The sequence below is a fragment of the Carcharhinus amblyrhynchos genome, chromosome 21 (genome assembly GCF_965287045.1).
Source record: "Carcharhinus amblyrhynchos chromosome 21, sCarAmb.v2.hapA, whole genome shotgun sequence".
NCBI lineage: Eukaryota > Metazoa > Chordata > Chondrichthyes > Carcharhiniformes > Carcharhinidae > Carcharhinus > Carcharhinus amblyrhynchos.
The window spans coordinates 8,258,638-8,271,288 of NC_137344.1; the positions used below are offsets into that span (position 1 = coordinate 8,258,638).

General features: G+C 48.9%; 1 protein-coding gene across 2 annotated transcripts in view; it reads right to left on the reverse strand.

Moving 5' to 3' along the window:
- Positions 1-12,651, reverse strand: part of rgs9b (regulator of G protein signaling 9b) — a 90,066-nt gene that overhangs the window by 36,817 nt on the left and 40,598 nt on the right. The window contains exons 7-9 of one of the 2 annotated variants that reach the window (XM_080209432.1): positions 9,808-9,884; positions 6,449-6,530; positions 4,664-4,735 (exon numbers count right to left, since the gene is read on the reverse strand). In XM_080209432.1, coding sequence (XP_080065558.1) covers positions 4,664-4,735; positions 6,449-6,530; positions 9,808-9,884 — 231 coding nt within the window. The remainder of the gene's footprint in view (positions 1-4,663; positions 4,736-6,448; positions 6,531-9,807; positions 9,885-12,651) is intronic. The other variant, XM_080209433.1, reaches the window with a different exon arrangement.

Consider the following 12,651-nt stretch of genomic DNA (forward strand, 5'->3'; position numbering starts at 1 on the left):
GCTTACATTAACACTGAAATGAAGTTACTGTGGAAGGGTACACCAAGGGAGAGTTTAGTATGGTCAATTCACCTAACCAGTGTGGGAGTGTGGGAGACAGGGATAGGGACAGAGACAGGAATAGGGACAGGGAGAGAGACAGGGTGAGAGAAAGAGAGACAAGGACAGGGATAGCAACAAAGACAGAGACAAGGGCAGAAATAGAGATCGAGGAGATTGAGAGGGAAAAGGGGCAGACAGACATAAGGACAGGGGCAGAGACAGAGATTCGAAGTGAAGTATGTCACAGTCTTACGACAGATCCAGCAGACAGTCACAAAACACTAATGAACAGGAAGAATCTGAATGGAAACAAAAAGAGAAAAATGGACAGATTTAATGAGTAAACTATACCAGGTTCATATCATTACACAGGACTAACAATGGGATGTGGGTGTCACTGGCAAGTGCAACAGTTGTTAACCATCCCTAACTGCCCTAGAACGGAGAGGTTATTGCAGAGGGCAGTTAAGAGTCAACCACATTATTGCAGGGCAGGACAGGGGGTGGGGGGTGGGGGCAGATTTCCTTCTCTAAAGGACATTAATAAATCAGGTGCGTTTGTACAATTGACGAATGCTTCATGATCACCATTCCTGAACTAGTTTTGCAGTTCCAGATTTATTTATTGAGATTTGAACCAGACTATGGACTTGGACCTCTGGATAACTGGTGCAGATGTTACCCTCTCCCCTTCATACATCCACGCATCATAAACAGGCAGAGCTCCTGAATATTGAAGCATTGGCAGAAATGAGAGAGTATAATAAAGAAAGGGTGATCCCGTACGAGCCAAAAGATTCACGTACAGGGAGCGCTGGTTAGAATATCACTAGAAACACACTGTTCAATTTCTCATTCCTTTAATCCAGGTCAGGAAGTCCGACCAGTGACCCCAGCAGGGTCATTCTTCACTGATTGGAAAATTAACAATGGTCTGTCTTTTTAAGAACATAAGAACATAAGAAATAGGAGCAGGAGTAGGCCATCTAGCCCTTCGAGCCTGCCCCGCCATTCAATAAGATCATGGCTGATCTGAAGTGGATCAGTTCCATTTTCCCGCTTTCTCCCTATAACCCTTAATCCCCTTGCCTATCAGAAACCTATTTACCCGTGACTTAAATATATTTAGCGAGGTAGCCTCCACCACTTCAACGGGCAGAGAATTCCAGAGATTCACCACCCTTTGAGTGAAGAAGTTCCTCCTCAACTCTGATCTAAACTGCCCCCCCTCCCCTTATCTTGAGGCTGTGCCCCCTAGTCCTGCTGTCCTTTCTAAGTGGGAAGAATCTCTCCACCTCTACCCGATCCATCCCTTTCATTATCTTTTTGTTTCCAAGGTATCAGCTTTACCTTTTAATAAAACAGTCACAGAGCAGAGCTTAGCGCCAAATTTCTGCTTTCTAGAATTGTAAGCAGCCCGATCGCAACTGAGCTTGAGACAGTAAAGTGTGGCTCGGATTTGGATGTGAACAGGTGAGTGACACAGATCACCAATGATGCCATAATCTAAACACAACACTTTGGGAGAACCAATATTCACATTGTGCTAAAAGCTCTTTTTAAATCCTACAATAGCTGGCGGGGGTGGGGGGGGGAGTGGGGATGGGGGATGGGGGACGGGGGATGGGGGACGGGGGGACGGGGTTACAACAACAACTTGCATTTGTGTGTAGCACCTTTAACATAGGACCATATCGCAAAACACTTCGCAGGAACTCTATCAGATTCAGGGTAGACGCTAAACCAAAGGAGGAGATATTCTTGCAGGTCTCCAGGAGGGGTTTAGGGAAGGAGTTCCAGACCTAATAAGGCACAGACTGTTGAAGGGACGCAGATATTTCGGAAGGTTGTTGGGCTGCTGGAGATTACAGAGTTAGGGTGTGAAATGAAAATGTCCCTTCACCAAATTTCGATTTATTTACACAGAGCACAACACTCCGATAGGTACTTCCTCATTCCGAGTACAAACTCGGAGTGCCAGTAACCCTGACACTCCATAGTATGTACGCAGCATGGGTGCTGTGGTTGGACAAGCCATTACTGCCTCAATCTGGGAGCTTGTATTCTAAGAGGTCCCCATCACGGGGCCTCGTTCAAGTTATTGCAGGGCGGGGGGAGGCCACTGGGGAGCGCATTCTCAGGAATGCTGGACCAGGAATCAATGAAGGCCAACCAGCACAGGGATGTCCACTCTCAACCCCTGTCCTAACCCTCCAAGGCAGCTGCTGGTTTGACAGGCACAGTGATGGGGAGAGTGAACATCAGTCACATTGCCACGTCTGACTGTTATTCAGGGACCAATGACGGAAAGTACTTGTCAGGTGACTGACCGCAGCTACAGGAGTGTAATAAAACAAAGTATGAGACTGACCCAAGGAGATATTGGCCTGGATTTGACACACTGCCTGCCTGGCGTGTTTCCAGCAGGAGGGGACAGGAAAATTACACTGGGGAGGTGGTCCACACAGCCCCAACTAATTCTCCATAATACAGTGGCGGGGAAGGTGCCCACTAATCTGCCCATTCTAAAACCTACTGAGGCCCTTAGCTACCCACTGAAGTGGCAATCAAACTGCTTACTGACTGTCAAGAGAGGTCCCGTGGGTGAGGTGTGGCTGGGCTCCAGAAACCATAGGGCCCTGTATTCCAGCAAGGAATCGACACCACAGGGCAAGAGGGAAAAATAAAAATCAAACAATGAGCAAAACCACTTTTTTAAAAAAATCATTCGTTCAGTTAATTCACAAGATAGAGGCATCGCTGACTGGGTCAGCCTTTATTGCCCATCTCTAATTGCCCTTGAGGAGATGGTGGTGAGCTGTTGAACCGCTGCAGTCCATGAGGTGTAGGTACACCCACAGTGCTGTTAGGAAAGGAGTTCCAGGATTTTGACCCAGTGACGGTGAAGGAACGATTGACACAGCTTCAAAGATGGGCTGTGGCAGAGACAGGGAGGGGTGAGGTTGGAGTGGGAATTATAGCAAAGCAGCAGACCACCTGGTGGGTTCGAGGTGAAGACGTCCCAGAAGAGGATAGAGGCCCAAAAGTACCCACACCAAATGGATAAAGCCTCGAAAGTCTGGCCAATATAGCTACTCAACTCTGACCAGTCAGGGGGTCACGGAGGGGTCAGGAAGTAGTGACACGGGAAACCCCGACTGGGCAAAATTATAATCCAAAAAGAAACAATTTTTGTTTTAATTAAACAATGATTTAGAGGAGAGGCGGTGATTCTCACACCGATTAAACTCAAAGCTGGAAGCGCCAGCAAAATCCAATTAGAATTCTAATTAATGTTGGGCCTCCGTCAACGTAGTGGGATAACTCAGCAGCTAGAACGTGAATCGTCTCAGAGATGGAGCAAATCATCAGAGGTACCTGAGACAGAAGCTAAACCCTGGAGCCTCCGGCTCCCTGCATTTTGTCTTTAAACTTTGTTTTCACAGAGAGGGTGAAGGGGGAATTTATTTCAGTCGGACTCACACTCGCTGCCTCCTGTTTTAGTCACAGTCAGTTGTCTGGCCAACTCTCTGAATGTTCAGATACTGCTACTTGAGGCAGTACGCGTCGCCGGGCCCTGGCAGCCTCTTCTGTTCTCGTTGCCCGTGGCAACCTTCGCCCCCGCTGAACCTTGGCAGATTATCCGTTGCTAAGAGTCCAAAGATCTGAGAAACTCCCTTGTGAAATGGAGATTCCGATGTTCAGCGCTGGAGGGGGAGGTCTGAAGAACTCTGATTAAAGGGTTCCTGCTCCTGACTGAGAACGCAGCAGCTGGGCCATCCAGATACAACAACAACTTGGCTTGCTCTAGCACCTTTAATGCAATGGAACATTCCCAGGCCTCTCACAGGACTGTAGTAACACAAAGCGTGACACTGACACCAGGAGATAGCGGGCTGGATTTGACACATTACCCGTCAGGTGTGTTTCTGGCAGGAGGGGTCAGGATGACCGTGCTGGAGGAGTGGGCCACCCACCAACGTTTGTTGCCCATCCCTAACTGTCTTTGGGAAGATGGTGGAGATCGTGACTGATTTTCCACCTCAACTCCTTCCAGCACCATTCTCTTACAATAAAATCTCCTCAGCTTGGTTTGGACAATTCCACACACGGAAATCCAATCCAGCGTTTTCCTGCTGCCCTCCCTGTGAGTAAACAGCCTTTACGACGCGAGCGATGATGACCCGTCTCTCCCATTCCGCCCACAGATTGAGCTCACCGTGTGCACAGGAAGATCCCAGCTTTCCTATTGGCGCACCATCCACGGCGATAGTAGGGCCGCTACGATCAGCCCGGACTACCCATTGGAACAGGAGCTGGAAAGAAAATTCAGGGGCCCAGTCTCTGCTTATTGCACCAGCAACCCCCTCCTGGTTGAGTGGAACCTTCTGTCTGAATGAACGGGGAGCCACTTGGCAGAGATGATCCAAGGCAGGTTCTACAGCTGAACAACATGCCAAGCAGCTCCTGAGGTGGCTGTGCACCTGGGCGTGGGATGGCATTGCCACGTGTTGGCAATGACCACAGGGCCCACAGGCACAGATGTTTTCCCTGGGGAAGAACCCAACCAGACAGCTCCCTGTAAGCCCAGGCACCGACCAGACCCAGAAGCTGCTCTCACCTGCTCTACCTTGTCTGCATTCGGATCTGTTGCCCGGTTAATCCCATAATCCAGTACGTCCAGACTCCCAGGCTGTTGGGGAAGTTCCAGAGAAGACACAATATTAGTCAACAACATAAACCGTCAAACAACAACTTCTTGGTGTTCTACACAATTCTGAGTGTGACCAGGACATTTCAGATCTTTCTTCTTTATCTTTATTTAGAAGGAATTGAATCTGAGATATTCGAAGATTATAGTGCATGAGGAAGCCATTCAGCCCATTGTGGGGATAGTAGCTCAGGCAGACCTACTATGGCCCAGTGAGTAGCTTCTTGCTTCTGAGTCAAGTCCCATTCCAGAGACCTAGGCACATAATCTGGGCTGACACTCCTAATGTGGTACTGAAGGAGTGCAGAATCAATTACCAGGGGGCAGAGGTTTAAGGTGCGAGGGGCAAGGTTTAAAGGAGATGTACGAGGCAGGGGTTTTTTTTACACAGATGGTGGTGGGTGCCTGGAACTCACTGCGGGGGGAGGTAGTGGAAGCGTACACAACAGTGACTTTTAAAGGGCGTCTTTACAAATACATGAATAGGATGGGAATAGGGGGATATGGTCCCCGGAAGGGTTTTAGTTCAATGGGGCAGCATGGTCGGTGCAGGCTTGGAGGGCTGAAGGGCCTGTTCCCGTGCTGTGATTTTCTCTGTTCTTTGACGGTGGGGCTGTTATTTGGATGAGATGTGTTATTGAATTGAATTGTTATTGTGCTGCCTGGGGGTGTGGTAGGAGGATCATTATCTGAAAAGGAAAGATTTGCAGGGCTGGGGGCCTTGGTGAATTGCTCCTTCAGAGGGCCAGTACAGGCACAACGAGCCTTTTACCATTTTCATTCTAAATGCTGGGTAGACTTGAAACTGGGAGTGTTTCAGGTCCGACTCTTAGACCCGTTCTCAGGCGCCAAGATACGCACTCTGCCTGAAAAGATATCAGCGAATCCGAATCACACGGCAGGAGTCTGTGGGCGGGGCTTAACGCATCCGAAATCCTGCAGCTCCAATCGGTGCCTCCAACTGCGCACGCGCAGATAAAACTGCTAGAATGTGGCTCCCCTGACGTATCGCTCCTGGGCCTGATAATGCCTCCCACAACATTACTGACGCCCTAATCCCCCACACCACCCAGACCAATCACGGGCCCCTCGCCCCTTTCCCCTCACTGATCTCAGGCAGAGTGGCAGTGGATTCCCCACCACACCCCCCCCACCATCCCCCCAAACCCCACCATCCCCCCACCATCCCCCCAAACCCCACCATCCCCCCAAACCCCACCCATCTCAAGCAGATGCTCGACATTTACCTCCTGGAGGTAACTAACTGGAGCACCCAAATCAGACTTACAGAGCATGTCTGTTTCACGCCGATTCTGGGTGGGTAAAGGGGTAAGTGCCAGTAAAGTTGGGCGTGCAGCCCATTAAGTCAATTTAAGTTCATGTAAATGCACTTAAACGGCCGTCGCACCCATTTCGGGTGCAGTCCCGATCGTGGCCATTTTTGGGCCTTGGTGAAGGGGGGACTGGCTCAGGGGCAGGCGCAGATCGCACTACTCACCTCACACCCAACTTTACCAAGACTTTCGCCCCTCTAAACGGGAGCAACTTGATGGTAAAATCGGCCCAATGAGCCAAATGGCCTCATGCCGTGCTATAACCATTCTATGATTCTATGTTAAATTGAGGTCCTTATGTTGAATGAGCTCACAAGTGAGACACTTCTCCCTGAAACATTGATAAGTGGTCAGTACTCACCGCTGGTCTGTGCACTAGCCAGTAAGCTCTCTCCTGACAGTCCAGGACAAACCTATCTGCCTTCTTCCGCTCCTTCCCAGCCCTGGTAAAGAAAGCAAAAAGGAACAATTTACAGGAATACAAATACAAATGGGTGGCACGGTAGCACAGTGGGTTAGCACTGCTGCTTCACAGCTCCGGGATCCTGGGTTTGATTCCTGGCTCGGGTCACTGTTTGTGTGGAGTTTGCACATTCTCCCTGTGTCTGCGTGGGTTTCCTCCGGGTGCTCCAGTTTCCTCCCACAGTCCAAAGATATGCGGGTTAAGTTGATTGGCCGTGCTAAGAAATTGCCCCTTAGTGTCCAGGGATGCATAGGTTAGAGGGATTAGTGGGTAAAATATGTAGGGATATGGGGGTAGGGCCTGGGTGGGATTGTGTTCGGTGCAGACTCGATGGGCCGAAGGGCCTCTTTCTGCACTGTAGGGTTCTATGATTCTACATGTGAATGGTTTTCATATTCTGGAACTAGCAGCCCCAAGAGCTCCTTGAACTTTACCATGCTGACATAGGTGGGGAGAAAACCTATGTTAACAATGGGATGAAATATCTGTTGCAGTTGAAAAGAACTTGCATTTATATAGCACCTTTCAAAACTTCAGAAAGTCTGAAAGCATCCAGTACTTTATGAAATGGGATTACTGATGTAACGCAGCAACTGATTTGTGCACAGCAAGATGGTAACAGCCAGATAATCTACTTTGTGACATCGATTGAGGGATAAATATTGACTTTGACAACAGGGAGAACTCCCCTACTTGTCTAAACAGTGTGACCTACCTGCGAGAGCATACTGAGCCCTGGAATAATGTCACATCAGAAAGATGGCATCAGTAACAGTGCAGTACTTCTCTTGGTACTGCAGTAGAGTGTGACCATAGATTGTGCTCAAATTTCCAGAGTGGAGCTTCTACAGAGCATGTTTTATTCTTTATTCCTTAATGTCTATGGTACTACATATGATCACAGTCAAGTGTATGATCTCAGTGGTGGTCATCATGAACATTTCCTCTTGTTATTAGCCTGCCAAAGCCTCAAACAGAGTGAGCGGGGCAGCCTCTGAACATCCACACAGCTCAGAATCAATACTCAAGAACTAATACCTGAGGGTTCACGTCTAATGGGAAGTTCTTTACGAAAGGGCTCTAGTGGAAGAGAACCTCAGAACGATACACGTTTGCAGCTCCTTGCACTGAAGGTCGTGCTTTCAAGTCCCACTCCACAGGGTAACAGTCCAGACTGACTCTCCAGAGTGGAACTGAGGGAGGAGTGGCCATCTTTTTGGATGAGATGTTACTCTAATGGGTGGGAAAGATCCCGATAGTTTTTGAAGAAGAGTCGGCGAGTCCTCCCGCTGTCTCGGACAACTTTATGGAACCTCAATCTACATCACTGAAATGGAACACCCGCAATGCTGGTTGTGGGATCTTGCTGTGCGAAAATTGTTCTGTCGCTCACTACGTTACAACACTTCAAAAAATTGGCAGTAAAGCAAGTTTGGATGCTTTTAAGGATGTGGAGGACGCTATATAAAGGCAAGCCCTTTCTTTTCCAGAAGAATTTAAACTCCACAAGGCCAAAACACAAACCCCAGACTGTGGCACACCCAACGCTCCCTGTTTATACACCTACTCGGCACTCTGCTCTGCTGGTCATAGGTTATATTACATGTACAGAGACTTCCATAGCCCAGGTGAAGAATCCTCGTTCACTCCAAATGGAAAATCATACACGTGTAGCCAACAATTTCCTTCCCATTAAAGCCTCAAGCTGTGCGCATGCGGCTACCCGGTAAGAGGAAGTACCTGTGGAAACATCATGGTGACACAGTGGTTAGCACTGCTGCCTCACAGCGCCAGGGACCCAGGTTTGATTCCTGGCTTGGGGGTCACTATCTGTGGGGAGTTTGCACGTTCTCCCCGTGTCTGCATGGGTTTCTTCCGGGTGCTCTGGTTAAGTCCCACAATCCAAAGATTGGCCATGCTAAACTGCCTCTTAGTGTTAGGGGGACTAGCAGGGTAAATGTGTGGAGCTACAGGGATAGGGGCTGGGTGGGATTATGGTTGGTGCAGATTCGATGGGCCGAATGGCCTCCCATTCTATGGAGTCCCCCAGCCTGACACAGGTGAGGAATAAACAGCTAGTGCTGGGCTCGCATGGTCCACAAGTCTGCAGTCCCGGTGTCTTCCACGGCCAGTGGGGACTGTCATGTCCTGGGCAATAATCTAGATTTCCAGAAGGCATTTGACAAGGTGCCACACCAAAGACTGCTACATAAGATAAAGGTGCATGGTGTTACAGATAATGTATTAGCATGGATAGAGGATTGGTTAGCTAACAGAAAACAAAGAGTGGGGGTAAATGGATGCACAGTATACTTTGTCTGTATCGTGTGCAAGAAACAATACTTTTCTCTGTTTACTAATACATGTGACAATAATAAATCAAATCAAAGAAATGCAAATTCTTTCTTTATATATAATTATCCTATGATGTAATCTGAAAATTCCTAGCTGGATTCCAGGCACCAATGCCCTCTGTGTAAGAGGCGTTAGGGACTAGATCAGAAACCCCAAGGTATATTGTGAAGTTAGACAAGACTCCAACTGTTTTTTATTTTGGCATTAGTGTGAGCATAAGGTGTTTTACGCCAGGTGTGATTCTATTGAACCACTAGGAAGACTTTGTCAAAACAAACTTTATTTTAACCATGCAGTTTAAATATAACAACTGAATTAGCTTAGCTTTTACCAATTGAACTACGTAAACATGACAAGATGCAATTTTTAACTGCTAACCTATCTCTATTAGTTCCAGTTTAAGCAATATTCCTCATAGACTTAAACTGTTCTTCAGGATCAGTTAGCAAACAGCACAGGCAAACCCACACACCTTTGGAATGTGGGAGGAAACCAGAGCACCTGCAGGAAACCCACGCAGACACGGGGAGAACGTGTAAACTCCACACAAACTGTCACCCAAGGGTGGAATCATAACCGGGTTCCTGATGCTGTGAGGCAGCAGTGCTAACTGTTATGCCACCCTGCCATCCTACTCTGACACCCTAAGGATAAAACAAAAATAAACTAAAACTGCATTAGCTCAGATTAAAACAAACAATTCATTATCTAGGATCAATTATGCTCCTGCATTCTCAGCACTGGGCTATCTGGAGCAGGCAAATTGGCACCAAGTAAACAGATCTGATTTTTAAATATAACCTTTGCAAGAAACATATAGATACATTTCTTAAAGTCACAGTATCGTCACAAAAGGGACTAAATATTACTGATTGCTGATTCCAGCAATGACCCGAACTTACCGATATTGTTCCTTTGCCTGCATAATGATAAAATCCCACTTATGATTGATCTTCTGGTTCAATATGTTGTAATTTTCCTTAAAGAAAAGAAACAATAAACACGTAAATACTTCTCAAAATCCTCTAAAACCTCTCTGTTCCCATTCACCCCAACTATATCATAATGGAACAGTGTCTATGTCTAAACCCTCAGGGACTATCCTGGAGTTTGCAGGAACCAAAGATTAATGAATTTTGCCAGGCAACGGGGAGAAAACATATTACAGAGGCCACATCTATCATTTATTAAAACGTTGCAAATAAGGAAATAAGGTCTCATAGACCAGGTGAGGGAGTTGAGGTCATGTGATGAAGCCTCCAGGAATATGATGGTTTGAGTTATAAGGAGAGGTTGAATAGACTGGGACTTTTTTCTCTGGAGCGTAGGGGGCTGAGGGGTGATCTTATAGAGGTCTATAAAATAATGAGGGGCATAGATAAGGTAGATAGTCGATATCATTTCCCAAAGGTAGGGGAGTCTAAAACTAGAGGACATAGGTTTAAGGTGAGGGGGGAGAGATACAAAAGTGCCCAGAGGGGCAATTTTTTCACACAGAGGATGGTGAGTGTCTGTAACAAGCTGCCAGAGGTAGTGGTAGAGACAGGTACAATTTTATCTTTTAAAAGGCATTTAGACAGTTACATGGGTACGATGAGTATAGAGGGATAAGGGCCAAATGTGGGCAATTGGGATTAGTTTAGGACTTTAAAAAAAAGGGCAGCATGGACAAGTTGAGCCGAAGGGCCTGTTTCCATGCTGTAAACCTCTGTGACTCTATGCTTACTTATCGTTGGCAACCCTGCAACCCCTGACTGTAGCAGTTTGTGAATCAACCACATAAACCGCCTGTTTCCCCAGTGCTCACTCACACCCCCTGTACACAGCCACACCCCCCGCACGCAGCCACACCCCCCGTACACAGCCACACCCCCCGTACACAGCCGCACCCCCCGCACACAGCCGCACCCCCCCGCACACAGCCGCACCCCCCCGCACACAGCCGCACCCCCCCGCACACAGCCACACCCCCCCGTACACAGCCACACCCCCCGCACACAGCCACACCCCCCGTACACAGCCACACCCCCCGTACACAGCCACACCCCCCGTACACAGCCACACCCCCCGGACACAGCCACACCCCCCCGCACACAGCCACACCCCCCGTACACAGCCGCACCCCCCCGCACACAGCCGCACCCCCCCGCACACAGCCGCACCCCCCCGCACACAGCCGCACCCCCCCGCACACAGCCGCACCCCCCCGCACACAGCCGCACCCCCTGTACACAGCCACACCCCCCGTACACAGCCACACCCCCTGGACACAGCCACACCCCCCCGCACACAGCCACACCCCCCGCACACAGCCACACCCCCCGCACGCAGCCACACCCCCCGTACACAGCCACACCCCCCGTACACAGCCGCACCCCCCCGCACACAGCCACACCCCCCGTACACAGCCACACCCCCTGGACACAGCCACACCCCCCCGCACACAGCCACACCCCCCGCACGCAGCCACACCCCCCGTACACAGCCACACCCCCCGTACACAGCCGCACCCCCCCGCACACAGCCGCACCCCCTGTACACAGCCACACCCCCCGTACACAGCCACACCCCCCGTACACAGCCACACCCCCCGTACACAGCCACACCCCCCGTACACAGCCGCACCCCCCGTACACAGCCGCACCCCCTGTACACAGCCACACCCCCTGTACACACTGCATGATCCCCAGAAATCTGCTGTGTGTTTTCTCTTGCAGATTTGCCAAGTCTGTGATTCCCACACCGTTCATGAGGATCAGTAAACGCCTCCCGATAGACCACGGCCATGAAAACCGTGGTTGGCTGCCGCAGATTTTGTCACACATTACATCATTCCTGGAGTCCTGGGCAGCATGGTAGCACGGTGGTTAGCACTGCTATCTCACAGCGCCAGGAATCCGGGTTTAATTCCCAGCTTGGGTCTATATGGAGTTTGCATGTTCTCCTTGTGTCTGTGTGGGTTTCGTCCGGGTGCTCAGTGGAAAGCTGTGTGTGTTAGTGGATTGGCCGTGCTAAATGCACAGTTTACAGGGATAGGGCTGGGGGCAAGATGCTCTTTCAGAGAATCAGTGCAGGCATGATGGGCCAAATGGCCTCCTTCTGCATTGTAGGGCTTCTATTTTTGATATTTGTCATTCGGACGATGGTGGTCAGTGATTATGTTATGGGTCAGTCATCCTGCACCAACTGACCAAAGATTGAGAGTTCAAATCCCGCAGCCTGCTGTTTGGAAGCTTGAATTGAGTTCAAAGCAACTCCAGATGTAAAGAGCCAGAGCCAGTGAGGCAGTTGGATTGTTTTAAAAGGCTGACTGGTTCCTCAAGGGATTGTTCTCTTTATAGAAGGGAAGATTTAATATACTGTGTTTAAAATGAAGAGTGGATCGAGTAAATAAAGAATGGCAGATGGAACCAGGTGATTGGCAAAGGAAACAAGGGGTTATTGTTTCCTCTTTGCTCAATACATTTCTGTTAATAACAATATTGTATTTTCTCATTAGCCAGACCATAATGACACAGCTTAGCGTGATCGAGAATGCACTGTCTGAAACAGCAATGGAAGCAGATTCATCAGCAACTTTTAAATGGAAATTGGTTAAGTATTTGAGGGATTAAGGGGAATGAGCAGGGATGTGAGAGCTTTTTCAAAGAGCCAGGGCAGCCATGGAGGGTGAATGGCCTCTGTGTTGTATCATCCTATCCGTTTAAGAAGCAGATTATGTAAAGAGATTGGGCAAAACTGTGGTA